Source organism: Microtus oregoni, unplaced genomic scaffold (assembly GCF_018167655.1).
Source record: "Microtus oregoni isolate MIOR12 unplaced genomic scaffold, Mior012 000028F_ref0000031, whole genome shotgun sequence".
Lineage (NCBI taxonomy): Eukaryota > Metazoa > Chordata > Mammalia > Rodentia > Cricetidae > Microtus > Microtus oregoni.
Genome location: NW_024543087.1, coordinates 5,193,275 through 5,213,092, shown reverse-complemented (window position 1 = coordinate 5,213,092; position 19,818 = coordinate 5,193,275). Strand labels below are relative to the sequence as shown.

Sequence of the window (19,818 nt, the reverse complement as noted above, 5' to 3'; positions counted from 1 at the left end):
TAGGTCCCTGGCTAAGCCTGTTCTTGGATTTCAGGATCAGGCTGACTCCATCTCCTGACCCAACTAGATCCCTTTCTTTCCCGGAATTTTGGACCTTTTCTCAGTGTTTCTGTCACCAGCTTTCACTGAATGCCTGCCACATGCTGGATCTTTAACAATGTGGGTTTAATCTTTTCATACACCCTTCAGGAGAAAAGGTCCTAACACTGAAAGAATTCATGTCACCTTAGTTCCCTTGTCTCCAAGGATAATACCCCAGTCTAGACAGGCATATGGGGCAGGGCAAAGGGAGGTTCTATGGGCAAGGAAAGCCATAAAGAGGGGGAGAACTGGCAGGACCTAAGCTGGATCCAGGCCAGTGATCATATCCAGAAGACCTGGGGAGACGGCTTTGAACAGGGAGATCTGTCGTTGGGATGGACAATATCTGGCATACTCTCAATTCCCAGCACTTGTGACAAGCAGACCCTATTCATCTACCTTGAATCGTATTCCATGCTATCACGGAAAGGCTGGTTTCCTGTTTCTGGCACCAAGGAGGATAAACACAAGGCCAAAACGCAAGAGAGACAGCAGAAGAAAACAGGCAGCTGTGTTTTGATATGGTTGTAGACAGCCAGAGCTGTGACGCCTCCAGCTGAGACGGCTATAGCCACCATACCCAGACCTGTAGACCTGAAAGCAGAGTTGAGAACTGGTTTAGAAGACATCAGAGGCTCAGAGGCTGGGTACAGTGAAAGGGAGAAGCTACCTAAAGTCATACCCTCTGCTCTTTACCCCGTTCCATCCAAGTGTGTGACCTGGAAGAGCCTAGTTCTTTATTGACATAAGAGGGGTAGTTATTTCTCCTGGGCTGCCTTCTTGGATATCCAGAGTCAAAGAGTTATTAATCATGTACACATCATAATGGTGTATAATCATGTGAGGAAAGGATACAGCCCTGGGGTCAGTAAGATGGGGCTTCTATCACCAGGAACTCCGTGGTAGAAGAGGCAGAACCTCAGGGTAACCCAAACACATTACAAGCATCTGGTGTGGGCTGGTTAGTTTTGTCAACTTGGCACAGTTAGAGTCATTTGGGAAGAGAGAGTCTCAGTTGAGAAAATGTCCCCATCAGATTGGTCTATGGGCAAGTCTGGGGGCATTTCCTTGACTGATGATTTGATGTGGGAGGTACCAGCTCACTGTGAGCTGTGCCATCCCTGGGAAAGGTGGTCCTGGGGTGTATAAGAAAGCAAATGAAAATCCATGAGGAACGAGCACGGAAGCCGCACTCCACCATGGCTTTAGATTTAGTTCCTGTCCCCAGGATCCTCTCCTGAATTCCCCATGAAGGTGTGCTGTGAGGGGAAGCAAAACCTCTCTTCCCCAGATGCTTTTGGTCTCAGCATCCTCCACAGCAATAGAAAGAACTAAGGACCAGGTGCCAGGCAGGGTCTAGAGTCAGACCCCACGTTATGGTCATTATTCCTTGTCAATCAGACAGAATCTAGAATCACCTGGGACACTGACCTCTGAGCATGATTGCAGGGGATCAGGTTACCTGGACTGGGAAGCCTTCCCGACCATGGGCGGCACCATTCCCTTGGCAGGGATCCTGGACTATGCAAGTGGGGAAAGAGAGCAAGCAGTGGCAGAGCATGCATGTAAGCATCGCTGCTTCCTGACTGTGCTGTCATGGAGTCAGGTGCTTCGAGCCCCTTCTGCCCTGCCTGCCCCACCATAAATGATCTGTTTCCTTGAACCGAGAGCCACGATACACTCCCCTCTCTCTAAGTTACTTTTGCCACGGTCATTGGATCACAGTGACATATAAAGAAACTAAGACATCATCCCTTACAAATGCCAGCTCTGCTACCTGCTGGGCAGGACTGACAACAGGGACCTTACCTGTCTTTGGCTTTGTCAACTGGAAGAAGGTCGATGAAGGACAGCATTTGGGTTTTGTTTTCTGACAAGAGATAGGTGAGCCAACCCATGCAAACCGTGTTTAACACAGCAAATGTTTTTTGACAAATACTCAGGCTTGGCACTGTCCCATCCCCCTCCTTCCACTCAGCCCACCACACTCCATACCTGAGAGCAGTGGGGAGGAGCTCACAGGTGTAGATGAAGAACCCAGAGACACTGGCTACAATGTTAAACAGTCCAAGCACAAGCATCAAGGTTATCGTCGACTTTAGCTCTGGGTAAAGACAGCACGGCCCTGAGTCATGGGCCAACCTACATTTGGGGCCTTCCAGCCTTCTCTCAGTCCCTTACCAAAGGCAACTGAATGGCCCACCCCTACTACTTAGTCACCTAGCCAGCAGACTCAGACATTCAGCCAGAGGAAGTGTTGATCTGCATAGGCCCAGTCATTCCTGAAGTTACTATCCTGGCAGAGTTGAATAGGGCTAGGGTAGGCCAAACACTATTTGGGGGAGGTAGAGTTTCTCACTGAACCTGGAACTTGCTGATTCAGTGAGATTAGGTGGGCAGCAAACCTGAGACTCTCCTGTCTCTTTCTCTCCGAGGACCGGACAATGACATGTACTGTCCTGAATGCAGGGTAACCAAAGTCAACTCTTTATGTCTCTGCAGCAAGCACTTCAAAAACTGAGCCATGCCTCCAACCCTCAGACTTCTATCTCCAGAATCCTATGCCTAGTTTCTTGCCCACACGTGAGATCAGTAAATCTGCCAGCTAGATTCAGTGCTCTGTGTAACAGCAGCAACAATGTCAATACCAATAAACACCAGGATATGTGAACCTAAGAAAGTTTCATTTTTGTTTTGTAGCTAATCAATATCTGATAATGTCAGGGGGATGCCGAGAGTTTCTCTGAGAGAAAGAAAGGGGCTCCTTCTGGAAGCATGCATTGCAGCCCCCTAGTAGGCCTTGGCCATTGATGGGGCACCATAGCTCTGTGCACTCTGGCCCCACAGACTGACCCAGGTTCAAGGCCCAGGGATCTTTGAGTTGCTGGCTATAACACCAGACACCAGGAGCCAGGCAACGAGCCCCTGGCAAAGCCCTCTGAGCAAGAATATTGGCACTGGTCCAGTATCCCACCATCCCGATGTTCCATGAGTAGATTATCCTAGACAGCATAGGTAGCCGGGAATGCTTGCCAATCAAAGGCTGCATATGAGAGGCACGGCCTGGGGCGTGAGTTCAAAGAAGACTCTGCTACCATCTACTCTCATTGACCTACTAGATCTGCTTCTGGTGTGGACTGGAATAGAGTCCCGGAGACTGCCTGCCCTCACATACAAGGATAACCACTTTGGGGATAGCCTGAGTTCCTCTCTCAGGACTCTGAATGTGGATAATGCTGTCTTGGGGGCTGGGGTTTCCTTGAGGGGTGGGAAGAATGATACATGCAGGAAGCCACCTGCCGTGTGCTTTCAAGCCAGGCAAGATAAGAGACACTAGGAAGCCCCAGAAGAGAACAGACGGGAGGCAGCCTTCCTGGCAGGTTGTACCTTGAGTAAGGAAAAGGAGGAAGAAACACGAGATGGTAGCCAGAATGAGGTTCGCGAAGAGGGAACACTTTCTCCCCAAAATCTCCAGTAGAACGAGGCAATACAGCCGGGCTGGCACCTCCAGAATGCCTGGGATTATTTGTATGAGGAAGGTCTCTATCCCACAATCCTTCAACTTGAGGTTCAGTGTGAAATAGATGTAACTGATGGAAAACCTGAAACAGAACAACAAAAAAAGCAAGGGAGAGAGAAAGGAGGAGTAGGATGGAGAGGTGGGAGGAACAGCAAGAGGGAAAGGGAAGAGAAAGGAGAAGGAAGTGGAGGGAAGAGAAAGGGGAAGAGGAAGAGAGGAGAAGAGGGAGGATTGAGTGTAGGAGGAATGGAACAGAGGCAGAGAGAAGATGTGTGTGGTAGGAATGACAGAGACAGGCCTGGCCCTCGGCCTGACCAACCTCCATGCCATTCATGAGTTTGAAGCCAGCCCCAGCAACTCACCACACACAGGCCATGGTCAAGACCACCTTGAAAAGGTGCTGATTGGTGTAGAAGTCCAGGATCGAGACCTTCTTAACCTTCTTTGCCGGCGGCTGCAGCTACAAAACAACAAGACCAGTCAATGGCAGACAGGACCCGAGCTTGCTCTCTGCCCAAAATCACCAGGCAAGGCCTGCCCCTTCCCCAGTGCTGGCCACTCTCTGGCCTTGGCAGGCAGGGCTCAGTTTTGTTGCCATCATTCTGAAGCAGTAGACTAAGATCCCATGAGAGGATGAGGAAAGAGGCCTTCCCACAGTCTGCAGGCCTGGCCTCACTCCTGGCTCAAGGCTTCTTACCTCATTCAGTAGATTTAAAGGGATGGTCTTCTTGTTCACCTCAGCTGCGTAACACAGAACCTTTTTGGCCTCGTCCACCTTCCCTTTGACCATCAGCCACCGTGGGGATTCTCGGACAACCCTGTGTGACCACCTCTCTCTTACTTCACAATTCCAGGATGCCCCAACTCCAGCTGAGATGCCTCAGCTGTGGCCATCTGTATCAGCATGTGACCAAGGAACCTTTAGGTACCACCAACCTCAAGATGCCTTCTGCTCCTTGGTGGAAGCCAAACCTTCTTTCAAGCCTCCACAAACCCCACTGCTTAGTGATAATAGTCAGTCTCTTGATCCCTTTGCCCTGTGGTCTCTTTAACTACCCCAATCACCTCCCAGTTCTGCTTTCCGGCCCCAGGAGTACTGATACCTCTGTCTTCTGCAGATACATGCAACACTTACATACAATTTTTTTTTTTTTTTAGAAAGCAGCAGAGATGACTCAGAGTGGAACTTCCACGGAAGAAATCTTGAGCTGGCCATCTTGCTCCATGTGGTATGTGCCGGTATTCCTTCCTTGATGACTATGGTTTACCACATGCACACAGAGATACCTCCCACAAGGCTAGCAGACTAGAAAATAGGTTGTGATCCCTGACCATGGCAGTATGGACCAGAGCTGTCGGAACACTGCAGAGGCAGTTGCATGGCCGTTGCTGTGGGTCACAGGACAGGCAACTGAAGCTAAGCTGACTGCCCAAAGGGAACCTGTCCACAGCAAACAGAGAAGCTGCAAAGGGCAGACAATGACTATGATTTGACAGGAAAACTAGACAAGAGGGAAGACAGAGGGAAATGCTGGCTTGGCATTTTGAATATACCTTGACTTCAAAACTGAAGTCTAAAGGTATGTTACTTTGGAGAAGAGGATTTACTTTTGTTTCCACAGGAAATGAGAGGCTGTGGATTCATTCTGAGTTAAGAAAAATCAGGTTTGATCAAGGAAGACCATCTAAGAAATCCCTGGTAAGAACAGATGGCCCAGATGTCTGTCTGAGTTCTGCATCCAGAACAGATTCAAGACTGCTGCCTGAGATGATCAAGCCTCACAGGATACTCCAGTCATGACTTGATGATATTTCTCAATTTTCTTTAGGTCCCCATAAGATTATCAGAGCCCCCAACCAGCAGGAAGTAGCTTGGAAAACTATGCCCACATTCCCCCCAAAAATGGACTATGTATATTTTCCTTTGTTTAGAATGTTGGTTGCAAGTTGTTATGGATAATGGTCAGGAGAAAAGTTAAACAAAGGATATTAGATTCAGAGTTCTTTTTCCTTAAAAAAGTGGGGGGGGGGGGTTGCTGTGGGACAATGGTTTGTAACCTGTCAAGTGTATGTTAATAAAGTGCTGATTGGCCAGTAACCAGGCAGGAAGTATAGGCAGAACAACCAGATAGGAAGTAGAGCTGGGTCAATTAATACAGGAAAATTCTGGGAAGAAGGAAGCAGATTCTGCAGTCATGACCCAGTCACTGAAGAAGTAAGATGTGACTGCCTCGCTGAATAAGGTACCACCAATGTGGCTAGCATAGACAAGAATAATGGGATAATATAAGTTATAAGAGCTAATAAGTCTGAACCTCTATGCCAATCAGTTTTATAATTAATGTAGACTTCAGTGTATTTCTTTGGGTTGGGACAGAAACACCAGTCAACACACAGTCACCTAGGAGATAGGCCTCTGGGCATGTCTGTAAAGGAATTTCTATATCAGGTTAGTTGAGCTGGTGATAGCCACCCTAAATGGGGGCAGCATCCCATGGCCATGTTCCCAGACTGAATAAAAAAGAGAGAGTGAGCTGAAGATCAGCTTCTCCTTCCTCCCTCTTCCACTCTCCTCTCTGACTCTACCTACTGACTTGGATACAATATGCCAACTGCCTTAGCTCCTGCCATGATGAATTGTAGCCTGTAACTGTCAATCAAAAATAAACCTACATCCCTTCCTAAGGTTGCTTTTGGCAGGGACTTCATCATAGGAATGTGAATTGTAATTAATATATCCTTATTGTTGCAGTCATTTCTTCCAAATTGAAACACTCTCTTCTGGAGGAGGAGAAGGAGGAGGAAGAGGAGGAGGAGGAGGAGGAGGAGTAGGAGGAGATACGCCTCAGGAAGCTTAGAAAGTTACAAGACTCATCCAAAGGTTATAAAGGCAGTTAGATCACACAGCGTGATTCAATCTCAGGACCTTTGCCCCAAAGGCAGCAACATTCCTTACTTTTCTCATTTCTATGATAAAATGTCCAGCTAAAGCAACTTAAGGAAGAAAGTGTCAGAGTTCAAGGGTCCACCATGGTGGGGAAGTCACAATGGCAGGAACCTGAGGCAACTGCTCATGTCACATCTGAAGTCAGAAGTGGAACAATTGATGCTTCTAAGCTTTCCTTTTTATACAATCCAGGATCCCAGCTCAGAGGATGATGCTACCCACAGTGGGCTGATCCTACCATCTTGACTAATCAAGATAATCCCTCAGAGGCATGTCTCCCAGATGATTTGAGATCTCATCACCATAGAAGCCCACAAAGCCATTGTTGTACAGTGCATTTATAGGAATATGGTAGACTGTGCTAGCTCTAGAGGACCCTTGACACACGTTCTCACAGGTAGGGCTGCTCCATTTCCTTGGTAGTTCATGCTAAAAGTACAGAGGGGGCTGAAGACATTAAGAACCTGGAGACTGAGGGGAAATCCTCCAAACAGTGATAGGAAGGAAGAAAAGGGAAAGAATGTAATTATGTTATAATCTCAAGAAAAATTTTTCCTTTTTTTGTTTGGTTTTGGTTTTTTGAGACAGGGTTTGGTGCAGAAGAATTGTCTGTATTCTGTCAATTATGTTTTAAATAAACGCTGATTGGCCAGGCAGGAAGTTATAGGCAGGAAAACAAGACAGGAAGTAGAGGTGATGCAATGAGAACAGGAGAATTCTGCGAAGGAGGAAGATGATTTCTCCCAGTCCTGCGCAGAAATCCGAGGAAGCAGGATGTGTCCTGTCTGAAAAGGGTAGCGAGCCATATGGCTAAAATAGATCAGAATAATGGGTTAATGTAAGTCTTAAGAGCTAATAAGAAGCCTGAGCTAATGGGCCAATTTGTTTTATAACTTCTGGAGATCTCTGTGTGATTTTCTTTGGGGCTTTCCAGCTATGGGGTATCAGGCAGGACAGAAACCCCAACAAGCAGGCCCCTTCTTGTTACAAGGGTTACTCTGTGTAACAGTCCTAGCTTTCCTGGAATTAGCTCTTATAGACCAGGCTGACTTTGAACTCACAGAGATCCACCTGCCTCTGCCTCCTAGGTGCTGAGATTAAATGTGTGTGCCACCATTCCCCGGTAATAAAACTATTTTTTAAAAGGCAAGTGCTCCAGTCTCCAGATTTGTTGGAGAGTGTTACAGCTAGAATCAGTCCTGACTTGGCTTAGGGAATCCTTGGAGGAAAACCACCTAACAGAGTGGGTCCCACAGTGTGGCCTGTGAGTTAGAATCACTGTTGGAAACATTAGGCATGTAGATTAATAGACTCCACTGAGGCCTGCTGTTACAGACAGTAGGAGTAAGGTTCAGCTGTCAGTCCGACACTGGGGGTGGGGCCCTTGGACTGACTGTGGACTCTGGGGGTGGGGTCCAGTTGCTGCTCAGACACTGGGGGTGGGGTCCACCTTCTGGTCTGACACTGGGGGTGGGGTCCAGTTGCTGTTATTTTCAGGGCAGTAATGAAGCCTGAGGGTCTTCTATATGCTAGGCAAGCTCTCTACTACTGAGGTACATCCTTATTTTTTTTTTTTTGGTTTTTTGAGACAGGGTTTCTCTGTGGTTTTGGAGCCTGTCCTGGAACTAGCTCTTGTAGACCAGGCTGGTCTCGAACTCACAGAGATCCGCCTGCCTCTGCCTTCCAAGTGCTGGGATTAAAGGCGTGCACCACCACCGCCCGGCTACATCCTTATTCTTAGTTATCAAAGTGACATTTACTATTATAAGGAACAGTGGCTGAAAAGAGATGGAACCTTGCCAACATATGTCCGGTATTGAGGAATGATTAGCTAAAAGAACATGTCTGAAGGCAGGGGCTGAAGAAAATTATGCCCCAGAGAATTCAGCCCACTGAAGACAACATCAGCTCTAAGCAAGCACAGCAGCCAGAAGAAAGGCTAAAAGACCTCAGGAGGTAATTCTGGGAAAGAATCTGGAGGCAACAGAAAGAGAGAGGAGAAACTAGGAACTTGTCATCCCAAACTTACTGGCATTATTTAGTTTTTAATAATATTTACCTATTATATTAGTAACCCTTGTATGGAGGTTGTATGTAGTGGGTGTATATGTGTTTATGTGTGTGGCAATGTATGTGTATGTGTGCATTCATGTGGAAGCCAGAAGTCAACATTAGGTGTCACTTCTCAAGAACCAACCTGTTGACAGAAGCCACTCGTTCATTCCTGGGAGGCTGCCTGGACCATGAAATAATCACTCAGAAATTATATTATTTGCAATACTGTTTGGCCAATAGCTTAAGCATATTGTTAGAGAGTTCTTACAGTATTTTAATTGATACAGTTTCTGGGTGGTTGTTTTGGGTGTAAGCTAGCCAGGTGGCAGGGACAAACAAGCAGCCTCTCCTTACAACACTGTATTAATAACATTTTAAAAAAATCCTTGAGAGTTTTAAATCTTTTGACCCTTAAGATCAAGATGTCCCAAATACATGAGAAACACATGCTACCTGGCACGAGCTACCACCCACACTCACTGATATCTGGAGGACTGTCAAGGTTAGTCCCTATCTTGTGCAGGACTGGAAAGGTCCCAAGCCACTTACTTGTCCCCTGTAGTGACCCATTGCCTCCTTTCTCATACTTACCCTGTGTATGGTGCAGCAGGTATAGTCAAAGGCTCTGAAGCCAGGCAGGCTGGGGTCACATCCCAGGTCCAAATGCCTTAACCATTTCTTATGTACCTTACCTCCACCCTCTCCTGATGCCCATCAGAGCTGTGGGATAATGCTCTTGCACACTGTAAAGATTTGTCACTTGTATTGGTTTAATAAAATACTGATTGGCCTGTATCCACACAAGAAGTATAGGTGGGGCGACCAGACTAGGAGAATTCTGGGAAGAGGAACACCAGAGAGACAGTCACCAGCCAACCAGCCAGATGCAGAGGAAGCAAGATGAGAATGTTGTACTAAGAAAAGGTACCAAACCATGTGGCAAAACATAGGCAAGAATTATAGGTTAATTTAAGTTGTAAAACTAGCTAGTAATAAACCTGAGCTAACAGGCCAAACAGTTTATAATTTATATAAGCCTCCGTGTGTTTCTGTAGAACTGAATGGCTGAGGGACCAGGTGGGATGGAAACTTCCATCTACACATTAGAGTTGTTCATTTCTTGTCTCATAGTTCCTTCTCAGACTTGACTCCCCTCTCTTCAGACAGCCAGCACATTGCTGTCCCCCCATCCTTGTTTTTCCACACTCTGTAACATGAGCAGTACCGTCACAGCCCCAACTTAGATTGCTGTCTGTGGTCCCACATCTAAAAACCGCAAACACCTTGACCTAGCCTCAGCTGAACACAAGAACCTCTTTCCCTTTTCCCCTGAAGGGTCATTTCTTGGGGGACACCATTTACTCAATTTCAACTCATGGGTCATGCTTCGGCACTCCTCCAGTGAAGTCAACTCTAGAAGGTGACCATGGCCATCCCAAGCTTTCGGTCTCACCGCTTTAACCTTGACCCTTGCCTGTCTTTGGATCTCTGTCACTCCCACTGTCTGACTACCTCTTAGGTTCTTCTCTGAGGGTGGTGAACGGCTTCGGCTCCTTCTAAGGCCATGCATCTCCCACCCACTTCCATGTTCCCCATCCACTTCCACCTATGAGAATCATCCCCCAGTATGCGCTCTACTGTTCTGCTCACCAGATATTGGAGATGATGGGAAACAAGGGCGCGCCAGCCAGTAAGAACACGAGCCTCCAGTGGAAAATCTTGGTGGCAACTCTTGACAGGAGAATGATCCCTAAGGCCAGGAAGCAGTGCTGCAGGATGATCGCATGGGTCCGGTGCTCACCCACCAGCCACTCCATGACTGTGCAGAGCACATGAGAACAAAACTGTGGTCAGTTTGCAGTCCCCAGGTTGGCCATCCATACAGCTGGCTGGCATGCCCACCCTTCCCTTGACATGAATTCAGAGTAGACAGTGTCTTCTGCCTGTTCCAGATCTTTCTCAGAGATAGACTGTCTGTATCTCCCACCACACACCCCAAGTCTTGATGAACCTCCTCAGACCCATACACGCCCTTCCATTTCTTCTGCTCCCAACCACTCCCTCTAAAACTTCTGCCTAACTTGTTCAGGGACTCTCATGAGGTCTGACATGGGCTGAGACCAGGAACCACCTGTCTTGGAGTGCTTTGCTGCTTTGACCTCTTTGGCCTGAGGCTCTGTAGAGGGGTAGTTCCCTTTGGCTGTGTGCAGACAGATTCTCCATGTGAAGAAGAGTCAGAGAGCCCCAGGAAAATGACAGAATACGTTTGGATATAGGTATGGCTGTATATGCATTTAGGTATTAGCATGACACAGCTCCTGGGGAAGAAGCCCCAGCTCCTTCCTGCTGTGTGGCCCTGAACAAGTTGGCTAACTCTGTGAGGCTCAGGATGAAAGAAGCAAAGCAATAGAGGGCTTAGCAGCTCCCTTGATTCTCGAGGTGCAGGGTACACAAGTAGCAGGAGGGGGAACATTTGGGGTACAGGAGAATACTGTGGGGATGAGGGTTGGGGGCACTCCCTTCTGACTCCCTCACACTACTGGGAAGCCAAGAGGGGAGCCTCTTCTTCCTTCCCCACTAGGTTTTAGTCTGTCCATCCCAGGTAGATCTGCCCCCTGCTACCTCTTGAATTGAACCTATCTCGATCCCACCTTGCCCCTTGTGAGTCAGTCACCTAAAGACGAACTGCTGATGACGTAGCCCAGAGATGCCTGGGCTGAAGTGAAGCGGAAGAACAGATACTGGTTAAAACTTTTCACAAAGGCTATTCCGAATCCGAAGAAGAGGAAGCCTGCCAGTGACATCAGGAAGACGGGATAGCGGCCTATCCTGTGGGTATGAGGAGGAGATGCCACCAAGGGTCACACTTCCTGGCCAGCCTCGGTGGTGCACCTGGGCCAGGCTTTGGGTTACCTAGGGCTTTGGAGCATCCCTCCACTTGCTTTCCCCAGCTTGAGATTCATTCAGAGTTTGAGCGTTATGCCATCTCCTGAGAAAGAGGCAGGGTGTCCTAGGGATCAGTGGGAACCCCAGGACACTTACTTGTCACATAAGAACCCGAAGAACAGAGACCCTGTCAAGACGCCCGCCATAAACACAGTCTGCATGTTCTCTTTGTTTGGTTCATTGCCACACACCAGGTCAAACTGCAGGTGAGACAATGACATTGTTCAAGCCTCCACACAGACCTAGCCCTTCGGGAAAAGAGACTGAGATTGACCCCAAGGGGAACCCTAAGGTCAGTGATTCTCAGCTTTCCTAAGACTGCGCCCCTTTAATACAGTTCCTCATGCTGTGGTGACCCCAACCATAAAATAATTTTGTTGTCACTTCATAACTGATTTTGCTACTGTTATTAGTCATGGTGTAAATAACTGATTTGCAGTATATCTGAAATGAGACCCCTATAAAGGGTTGTTTGACCTCCAAAGGTGTTGCAACCCATAGGTTGACAACCGCTGCCTCGAGCAGATGACTGACATTCAGGGAAAGGGACAGGTAGTTCTATGTAAAGTGTCTTTTAACATAGACAGTTAGTTCTATGTAAAGTCTCTGTTATCCCTGGACTCAGTCTGTCCAGCACCTGGTAGATCCTGGATCTAAACCAGGAGAGAGGAAGCAAAGACATTGGGCCAGAAAGGACATTGCTGGGGACTTATTAAGCACAGGCACGAATATTGGTCCTGGGCTCCAACTTAGAGCTTCCCATGGACTAAAAAGACCCGGATTTCAACTCAGGGTATGAAGTCCTGTGAGAAATGCCCAACACAAGTTTTTTCTTTTCTATCTGTAGCTTCTGTGCATTCTGCTTGGTTGCCTCTTGACCCGTAACCCTTGCCCTGTGCCTCTACGGCCTCAACCCAGGCTTAGATCCAAGGTCTGCCAGATGTTGGAGAGAATACAGGGGTAACAGAGGAACACACCCTACACACAGCTACCTATGCCCCATCTAAGGGCCCTCCATCTAAGGGTCTCTCCTTGACCAGAAGACAAGAGCCACAACACAATAAGCAATTCTCTGGGCAGGTGGCAAGCCTGTCTCTACACCAAAATGCACTCTAGCTTCCTGCCTAAGACAGGGAGGGCACAGGGCTGGGAAACAAGAACCCCAGGTTCCTTTTCTGGTGCACCCCACAGATTGTACTCAGGCCAATTGCCCCCTGTCTCTGTCTCCTTTTCTGGGTAGCCATAGTCAACACAACAGAAGACAAGCATACCTCATTGATCAGGGAGCGCTTCTCAGCATAAGGGTAGATCCATCCATATCTGCATGTTTCTGTGTAATTGAGGCCAAAATGGATGATGGAATCGAGATCCCATGACACTGGTATATACATGAGGCAGGTCTGGAAACTGCCATCGGGTGCTCGGGGCAGGGTCAGGTTCATCTGCTCAGCCACTGAGAGGTTGGGACCTACTTTCAGGATCCAGCTGGTGTTACAGTAGGGTTTCTGGGCGGTGAGAACGAAGCTATCTGAGAACATGAAGAAGGACAGCAGCCCATAGGGGATCAAGGTGAGGGCCACCAGCCTCCACTGGAATGTGCCGAACTCCCCCACAGCATCCAGAACACTGGCCAGCTTGTCATCCTTCTTGAGCTCTATGGCCTTCAATTTGCGTAACAACATCTCCAAGGACCAGGAATGGGAGGGAATGGAAGTCTCATTCCAGTGTGTGCTCCTGGAATCATGTTGTTCCATCTGTTCAAGAAAGGCTGAAGTTCAGTCCCCTGTCACCATTTTCCATCATCAGATCCCAGGATGGGAGCCAAGGGACCGAAAACACCCTCTGCTTGGATCAGTGAGTACGAGGTACCTTCCTTGCCTTCCAAAGTCTCTTAGTTAGAATAATCCATTCCTCTTGGCTCAACCATTCAATTTACAGTGCAATGGATATTTTGGATGTTTTAGAGAACATCCCTGTAAATGCCAGGAACTCTCTGACAGCTCCCTCACCAGGAGCTACTCATACACCTGAGGAACTCTCTGACTGACAGCTCCCTCACCAGGAGCTACTCATACACCTGAGGAACTCTCTGACTGACAGCTCCTTCACCAGGAGCTACTCACACACCTAAGGAACTCTTTGACTGACAGCTCCCTCACCAGGAGCTACTCACACACCTGAGGAACTCTCTGACTGACAGCTCCCTCATAGCTAGCTACTCACACTACTGAGGCATCACTGGAATTTCCAAGGCAGCTGGGAACTCCAGGGATCCCCTTCTTCAAATAAGTAAATAATTAATTAAGATAAACACCTGGATCAGGAGCAGGGAAGGCCTGGGAGGAGGGGCCAAAGGCAGTGCTTTGGTGCCCTTACCAGAGGCTTGACAGCCAGGGCTGGACTGTGGAACACCGCACAAGGGGCAGAGACAGCCAGCAACATGGAGACAGAGCAGTGCAGCAGGCAAGGGCAGGGAGGGTGTGAGCAGTACTCAGGACACTGCCTTGGGATAGAGGAAGGAGCACACTCTAAGCCTAATCCTGTGTTTGGAGTAAAAACCCCTCCACAGCACTAGGGTGGTTATGGGTTGGGAATGCTGCAGTCCCTTTTTCTGTGGAAACATTCTGCAAACAGAGGATGCAAGATTCTCAAAGTCCAATGGCAAACAAACATTGTGGTCTGAGAAGCAAGGCACTATGGGACGACAACAGCTCACAGCCCAGAGGGTTAACTTCTAAGTATAAGAAGGGGTAAAAGATTGCTTGAAATAAAAATCCTAGAAGGGAAGTTAGACAAATATTCAATCCAGAGAGTTAGCTAGCTCGAATGTGCAGCTAGCACGTAAGGCAGGAATAAGATTTGGTAGGTGAACAGTGGCATGGGCCTAAGCAGAAATTCGAAAGAGAAACAGAAAAGGCAATAAACAATCATTTTTTCTCAGAATTAAAAACCATAAATCAATATCGGAAACCCAAAGCTTCTCTCAAGCACAATGGCAGGAACTCGTGGTTAAACACACTGTAATTAAGTCTTAGGACCCCAGGGGCAAGGAAGGATGCTGAAGCCCAGGCAAAGGAGAATGGAGAGCACAGCCAGCCTGCATGCGCTGTGTGAAGAACCAGGGTAGAATAAAGATGTGCATTGCCAGTCGGGAACTAAGTGGGCACAGAAGCAAGATGCCTAATCTGATGGAGTTGACAAAAGATCTCAGGGAGACCGCCTGAGATGCAAACACAGGTCAATCAAAATGACAAGCCTGTACAAGAATTTCAAATATGGATTCTTCTAAGAAACAAGGGGACTGTCAAACTATGGAGGAGAGAAAGAAGACGGTGGGGTGGCAGACATGGCCCAATGGTAAGAGCACATGCTACGTTTACAAAAGACTAAGTTCAGTTCCCAGCATTCATGCCAGGTGGCTCACAACCACCTGGAATTCTAGCTCCAGGGGATCCAACGACCTCTCTGGGCTCCAAGGGTGTGTGGTGTGTGTGTGTGTGCTTGTGTCTGTGTGTGTGTACATATGCTATTTGGGAGGGGAAGGCACCTATATTTTTCAGCGCTTCCTGTGACTGAGAAAGCATGCAAGGTGGAGGCTTTGGAGCTACCCTGCCTACTACAGATTTACAGGTACTTCAATGGGTGGATAAATGTTTACTAAAGGGAAATCAGTTCAATTCAGAAAAAAAAAATCTAAGGAAGAAGACACACAGACAAAGCGAATTCAGTAACCATAACTGGAAAAGTGAACTCAAATTCATTGTCAAAACTTATAGAGCCGGTTGTTTCTGAGGACTGAGGAGCCTTCAGAGCTGGGGTTCAGCTCGTGCTAGGTCAAATACTTGAAGGTTGTAGCCAGACCCCTAGTTCTAGGTGTCATCGGCCACAGATCTAAAGCAACGTGTTTAGCCAATGCCACGTGTTCCACCATGCCCTTCCCACCAGAGTGGACTAGAAGGTCTCAACCCTTGACCAAAACAAACCTTTCTTCCTTTAAGTTGTTTCTATCAGCTATTTGGCCACTGTGACTCAAGTGATCTGCCTATGTATCTATCATCTGAATATCTATCCATCACCTATCTATCAATATATCTGTCTACCTATCCATCACCTATCAATCAATCTATCTATCTATCTATCTATCTATCCATCACCTATCTATCAATATATCTGTCTACCTATCCATCACCTATCAATCTATCTATCTATCTATCTATCATCTATTTATGTATCTATCATCTATCTATCTATCCATGACCTATCTATCTATCTATCTATCCATCACCTACCTATCTATAATCATCTCTTTGTATCTATAACGTATCTATCAATCACCTATTAATCATCTATTCATCTATCAATCACCAATCTATATATCAACTATCGCCTATCTACATATCATCCTAATTAATCTGTCTACCTATCATCTGTAATTTATATATCTATCTTCTATTATCTCTCTATAATTTATTTATCACCTATCTCTCTTCCATCTATATATGTACAGGAGAATACCATTCAGACATTGAAGACCAACATTTTGTCATTTGTAGAAACATGGACAGAATTCTGGGCGGTCGTGGCACACGCCTTTAATCCCAGCACTCAGCAGGCAGAGGCAGGCGGATCTCTGTGAGTTTGAGGCCAGACTGATCTACAGAGTTAGTTTGAGGACAGGATCCAAAGCTACAGAGGAACTCTGTCTCAAAAAACCAAAAAAAAAAAAGAAAATAAAAAGAAACATGGATAGAAGAGTAAGTCATATACACAAAGACAAATAACCTGTGTTGTGTTCTCATTTGTGTGGAAGATAGAGTTGATCTCAAAGAAATAAGTAGTGGCTTCCCAGAGCCTTGACAAGCCAGGGGCAGGGGTGGGGAGATGATAGTTAATAGGGAGGGGTGTAGCTGGATCGGGGAATAATATCATCTGATGCTCTGTAGCACAGCAGAGTAACTATGGTGGACAACAATCAATAGACTAAGTAGTCAATAGCACTTTGAATATTCCCACGGCTAAGAAATAATGTTGAGCCCAGGACACGGAACTCAGACGTTCCTCATCCCCCCTATACTTCCTGGTCTTCCTACAGAGCCTATACTCCCTGCATACTGCCTCTCTCTTCCTATCCCACCCAGCATGCATCCAGACACCTCCCCTCTTCTGCCTCCCTCCCCTCTTCGGGCACATAACATCACCTAGCTCAGCCTGTCTGGGCGCTGGAACCGAATCTTGAGGGCAACCCAGGGGGCAGGATTTCCTTTGTTTCAATAGCCTGCCTGCAGCAAGTAAGGTAGGCGCTTTGTTTATGAGCTACCCAACCAGCACGGAGATCTGATCTCGGCACCAGGAAAGCCATCACTGGAGCACCTGGAAAGACATCACTGGGGAGTGCCATCACTGGGAAGGTACATCAGTGGGCAAGGAGACCTGATCCTGTAAAAGAAGATCCATAACGGAGCATTCGGAGGAAGAGATATGCAAGCGCCAATGCAAAAATTCATCCAACAATCTGAAAAAACAATATGACACCACCAGAACACAGAGACCTCACAACAGGAGGACATGAACACCTTAATCAAGAAGAAGTAGAAAAAAACGACTTTATGAAAGTGATTGACGCCCTTAAACAGCATGTAAAAAATGCCCTTATAGAAATGGATGAGAAGTATAACAGAAAGTTTGAAGAATTGAATAAATCAGTGAATGATACCCTAGGAAACCAAGGAAAAACAATCAAACAGATAATGGAAACAGTTCAAGACTTGAAAACTGAAATGGAAGCAAGGAAGAAAACACAAACAGAGGGCCGGCTGGACATGGGAAATCTAGGTAAATGAATAGAGACTACAGAAACAAGCATAACCAACAGAATACAAGAGATAGAAGAAAGAATTTCAGATCCTGAAGACACCAGAGAGAAAATAAATGCACTGATCAAAGAAAACAGCAAGTCTAACAAACTCTCATCACAAAACATTCAGGAAATCTGGGACACAATAAAAAGACCAAACCTAAGAATAATAGGAGTAGAAGAAGGAGAAGTACAGCTCAACGGTCCAGAAAATATATTTAATAAAATTATAGAAGAAAACTTTCCCAACCTAAAGAAAGATATACCTTTGAAGGTTCAAGAAGCATACAGAACACCAAATAGGCTGGTTCAAAAAAAAAAATTCCCTCACCATATAATAATCAAAACACAAAGCATACAGAATAAAGAAAGAATATTAAGAGCTGCAAAGGAAAAAGGCCAAGTTACTTATGAAGGTAAACCTATCAGACTTACACCTGACTTCTCCATGGAAACCATGAAAGCCAGAAGGTCCTGGATAGATGTACTGCAGAAACTAAGAGACCATGGATACAAACCCAGACTACTATATCCAGCCAAGCTTTCGTTCACTATAAATGGAGAAAATAAAATTTTCCAGGATAAAAACAAATTTAAACAATACGTAGCCACAAATCCAGCCTTACAGAAAGTAATAGAAGGAAAATCACTAACCAAGGAGTCCAACAATGACCACAATAACTCAGACATCTAGAGACCCTTCACCAGTACAACTCAAAAAAGGGAAACACACAAACTCTACTACTAAAAAAGTGACCAGAGTTAACAACCACTGGTCAATAATATCACTTAATGTCAATGGACTCAACTCACCTATAAAAAAGCACAGGCTAAGAGACTGGATATGAAAACAGGATCCAACATTCTGCTGTTTACAAGAAACACACCTCAACCACAAAGACAGGCACCTACTCAGAGTAAAGGGCTGGGAAAAGGCTTATCAAGCAAATGGACCTAAGAAACAAGCAGGTGTGGCCATACTAATTTCTAACAAAGTTGACTTCAAACTTAAATCAATCAGAAGAGATGGGGGGGCATTTTATACTCATAACAGGAACAATTCATCAGGATGAAGTCTCAATTCTGAATATCTATGCCCCTAATATAAAAGCACCCACTTACATAAAAGAAACATTACTAAAACTCAAGGCAGCCATCAAACCGCACACACTAATAGTAGGAGACTTCAACACTCCTCTCTCACCAATGGACAGGTCAATCAGACAGAAACCTAACAGAGAAATAAGAGAATTAATGGAGGTAATGAATCAAATGGACTTAACAGACATCTATAGAACATTCCACCCAAATAGGAAAGAATATACCTTCTTCTCTGCAGCTCATGGAACCTTCTTGAAAATTGACCACATACTTGGTAACAAAACAAACTTCCACAGTTACAAAAAATTAGTAACCACCTGTGTCTTATCAGATCACCATGGATTAAAGTTAGAATTCAACAACAATGCTACCCCCAGAAAGCCTACAAACTCATGGAAACTGAACAGTCAACTACTGAACCATACCTGGATTAAGAAAGAAATAAAGAAAGAAATTAAAGTCTTCCTGGAATTCAATGAAAATAAAGAAACAACATACTCAAACTTATGGGACACTATGAAAGCAGTCCTAAGAGGAAAGTTCATAGCACTAAGTGCCCACTTAAAGAAAAAAGAGAAAGCACACATTGGAGACTTAACAGCCCACCTGAAAGCTCTAGAAAAAAAAGAAGCAGACTCACCTAGGAGGAGTAGGAGACTGGAAATAATCAAACTGAGGGCTGAAATCAACAAAATAGAAACACAGAAAACAATCCAAAGAATCAACGAAACAAAAAGCTGGTTCCTGGAAAAAATCAACAAGATTGATAAACCCATATCAAAACTAATCAAACGGCAGAGAGAGAATATGCAAACAAATAAGATCAGAAATGAAAACGGGGACATAACCACAGACACAGAGGAAATTCAGAGAATCATTAGATCTTACTACAAAAGCCTGTATGCCAAAAAACTGGAAAATGTAAAAGAAATGGACACTTTTTTAGATAAATACCATATACCAAAGTTAAACCAGGACCAGGCGAACAATCTAAATAGACCTGTTAGTCGCGAAGAATTAGAAGCTGTTATCAAAAACCTCCCTACCAAAAAAAGCCCAGGACCAGATGGTTTCAATGCGTAATTCTACCAGAACTTCCAAGAAGAGCTAATACCTATACTCCTTAATGTATTTCACAATATAGAAACAGAAGAGTCATTGCCAAATTCCTTTTATGAAGCTACAGTTACTCTGATACCGAAACCACACAAAGACTCAACCAAGAAAGAGAATTACAGGCCAATCTCACTCATGAACATCGACACAAAAATCCTCAACAAAATACTGGCAAACCGAATCCAAGAACACATCAGA

At 45.8% G+C, this 19,818-nt stretch overlaps 1 protein-coding gene across 2 annotated transcripts; it reads right to left on the bottom strand.

The window, feature by feature from the left end:
- Positions 1 to 476: 476 nt before the first annotated feature.
- Positions 477 to 13,231, bottom strand: Slc22a14 (solute carrier family 22 member 14). 2 transcript variants are annotated; one of them, XM_041677572.1, is made up of 9 exons: positions 12,821 to 13,231; positions 11,646 to 11,749; positions 11,278 to 11,432; positions 10,254 to 10,422; positions 4,299 to 4,419; positions 3,964 to 4,061; positions 3,448 to 3,683; positions 2,077 to 2,206; positions 477 to 675 (listed from the first exon to the last, which is right to left on the bottom strand). In XM_041677572.1, the coding sequence occupies exons 1-9, from the start codon at positions 13,229 to 13,231 to the stop codon at positions 477 to 479; spliced, it is 1,623 nt and encodes a 540-aa protein (XP_041533506.1). The 2 variants fall into 2 exon arrangements, 1 of the variants encoding a protein (XP_041533506.1); XR_005976523.1 differs by lacking the exons at positions 477 to 675; positions 3,964 to 4,061; positions 4,299 to 4,419; ... (2 more) ...; positions 11,646 to 11,749; positions 12,821 to 13,231 and adding an exon at positions 1,940 to 1,951 and having other exon boundaries at positions 2,077 to 2,185; positions 3,469 to 3,498.
- Positions 13,232 to 19,818: the final 6,587 nt, after the last annotated feature.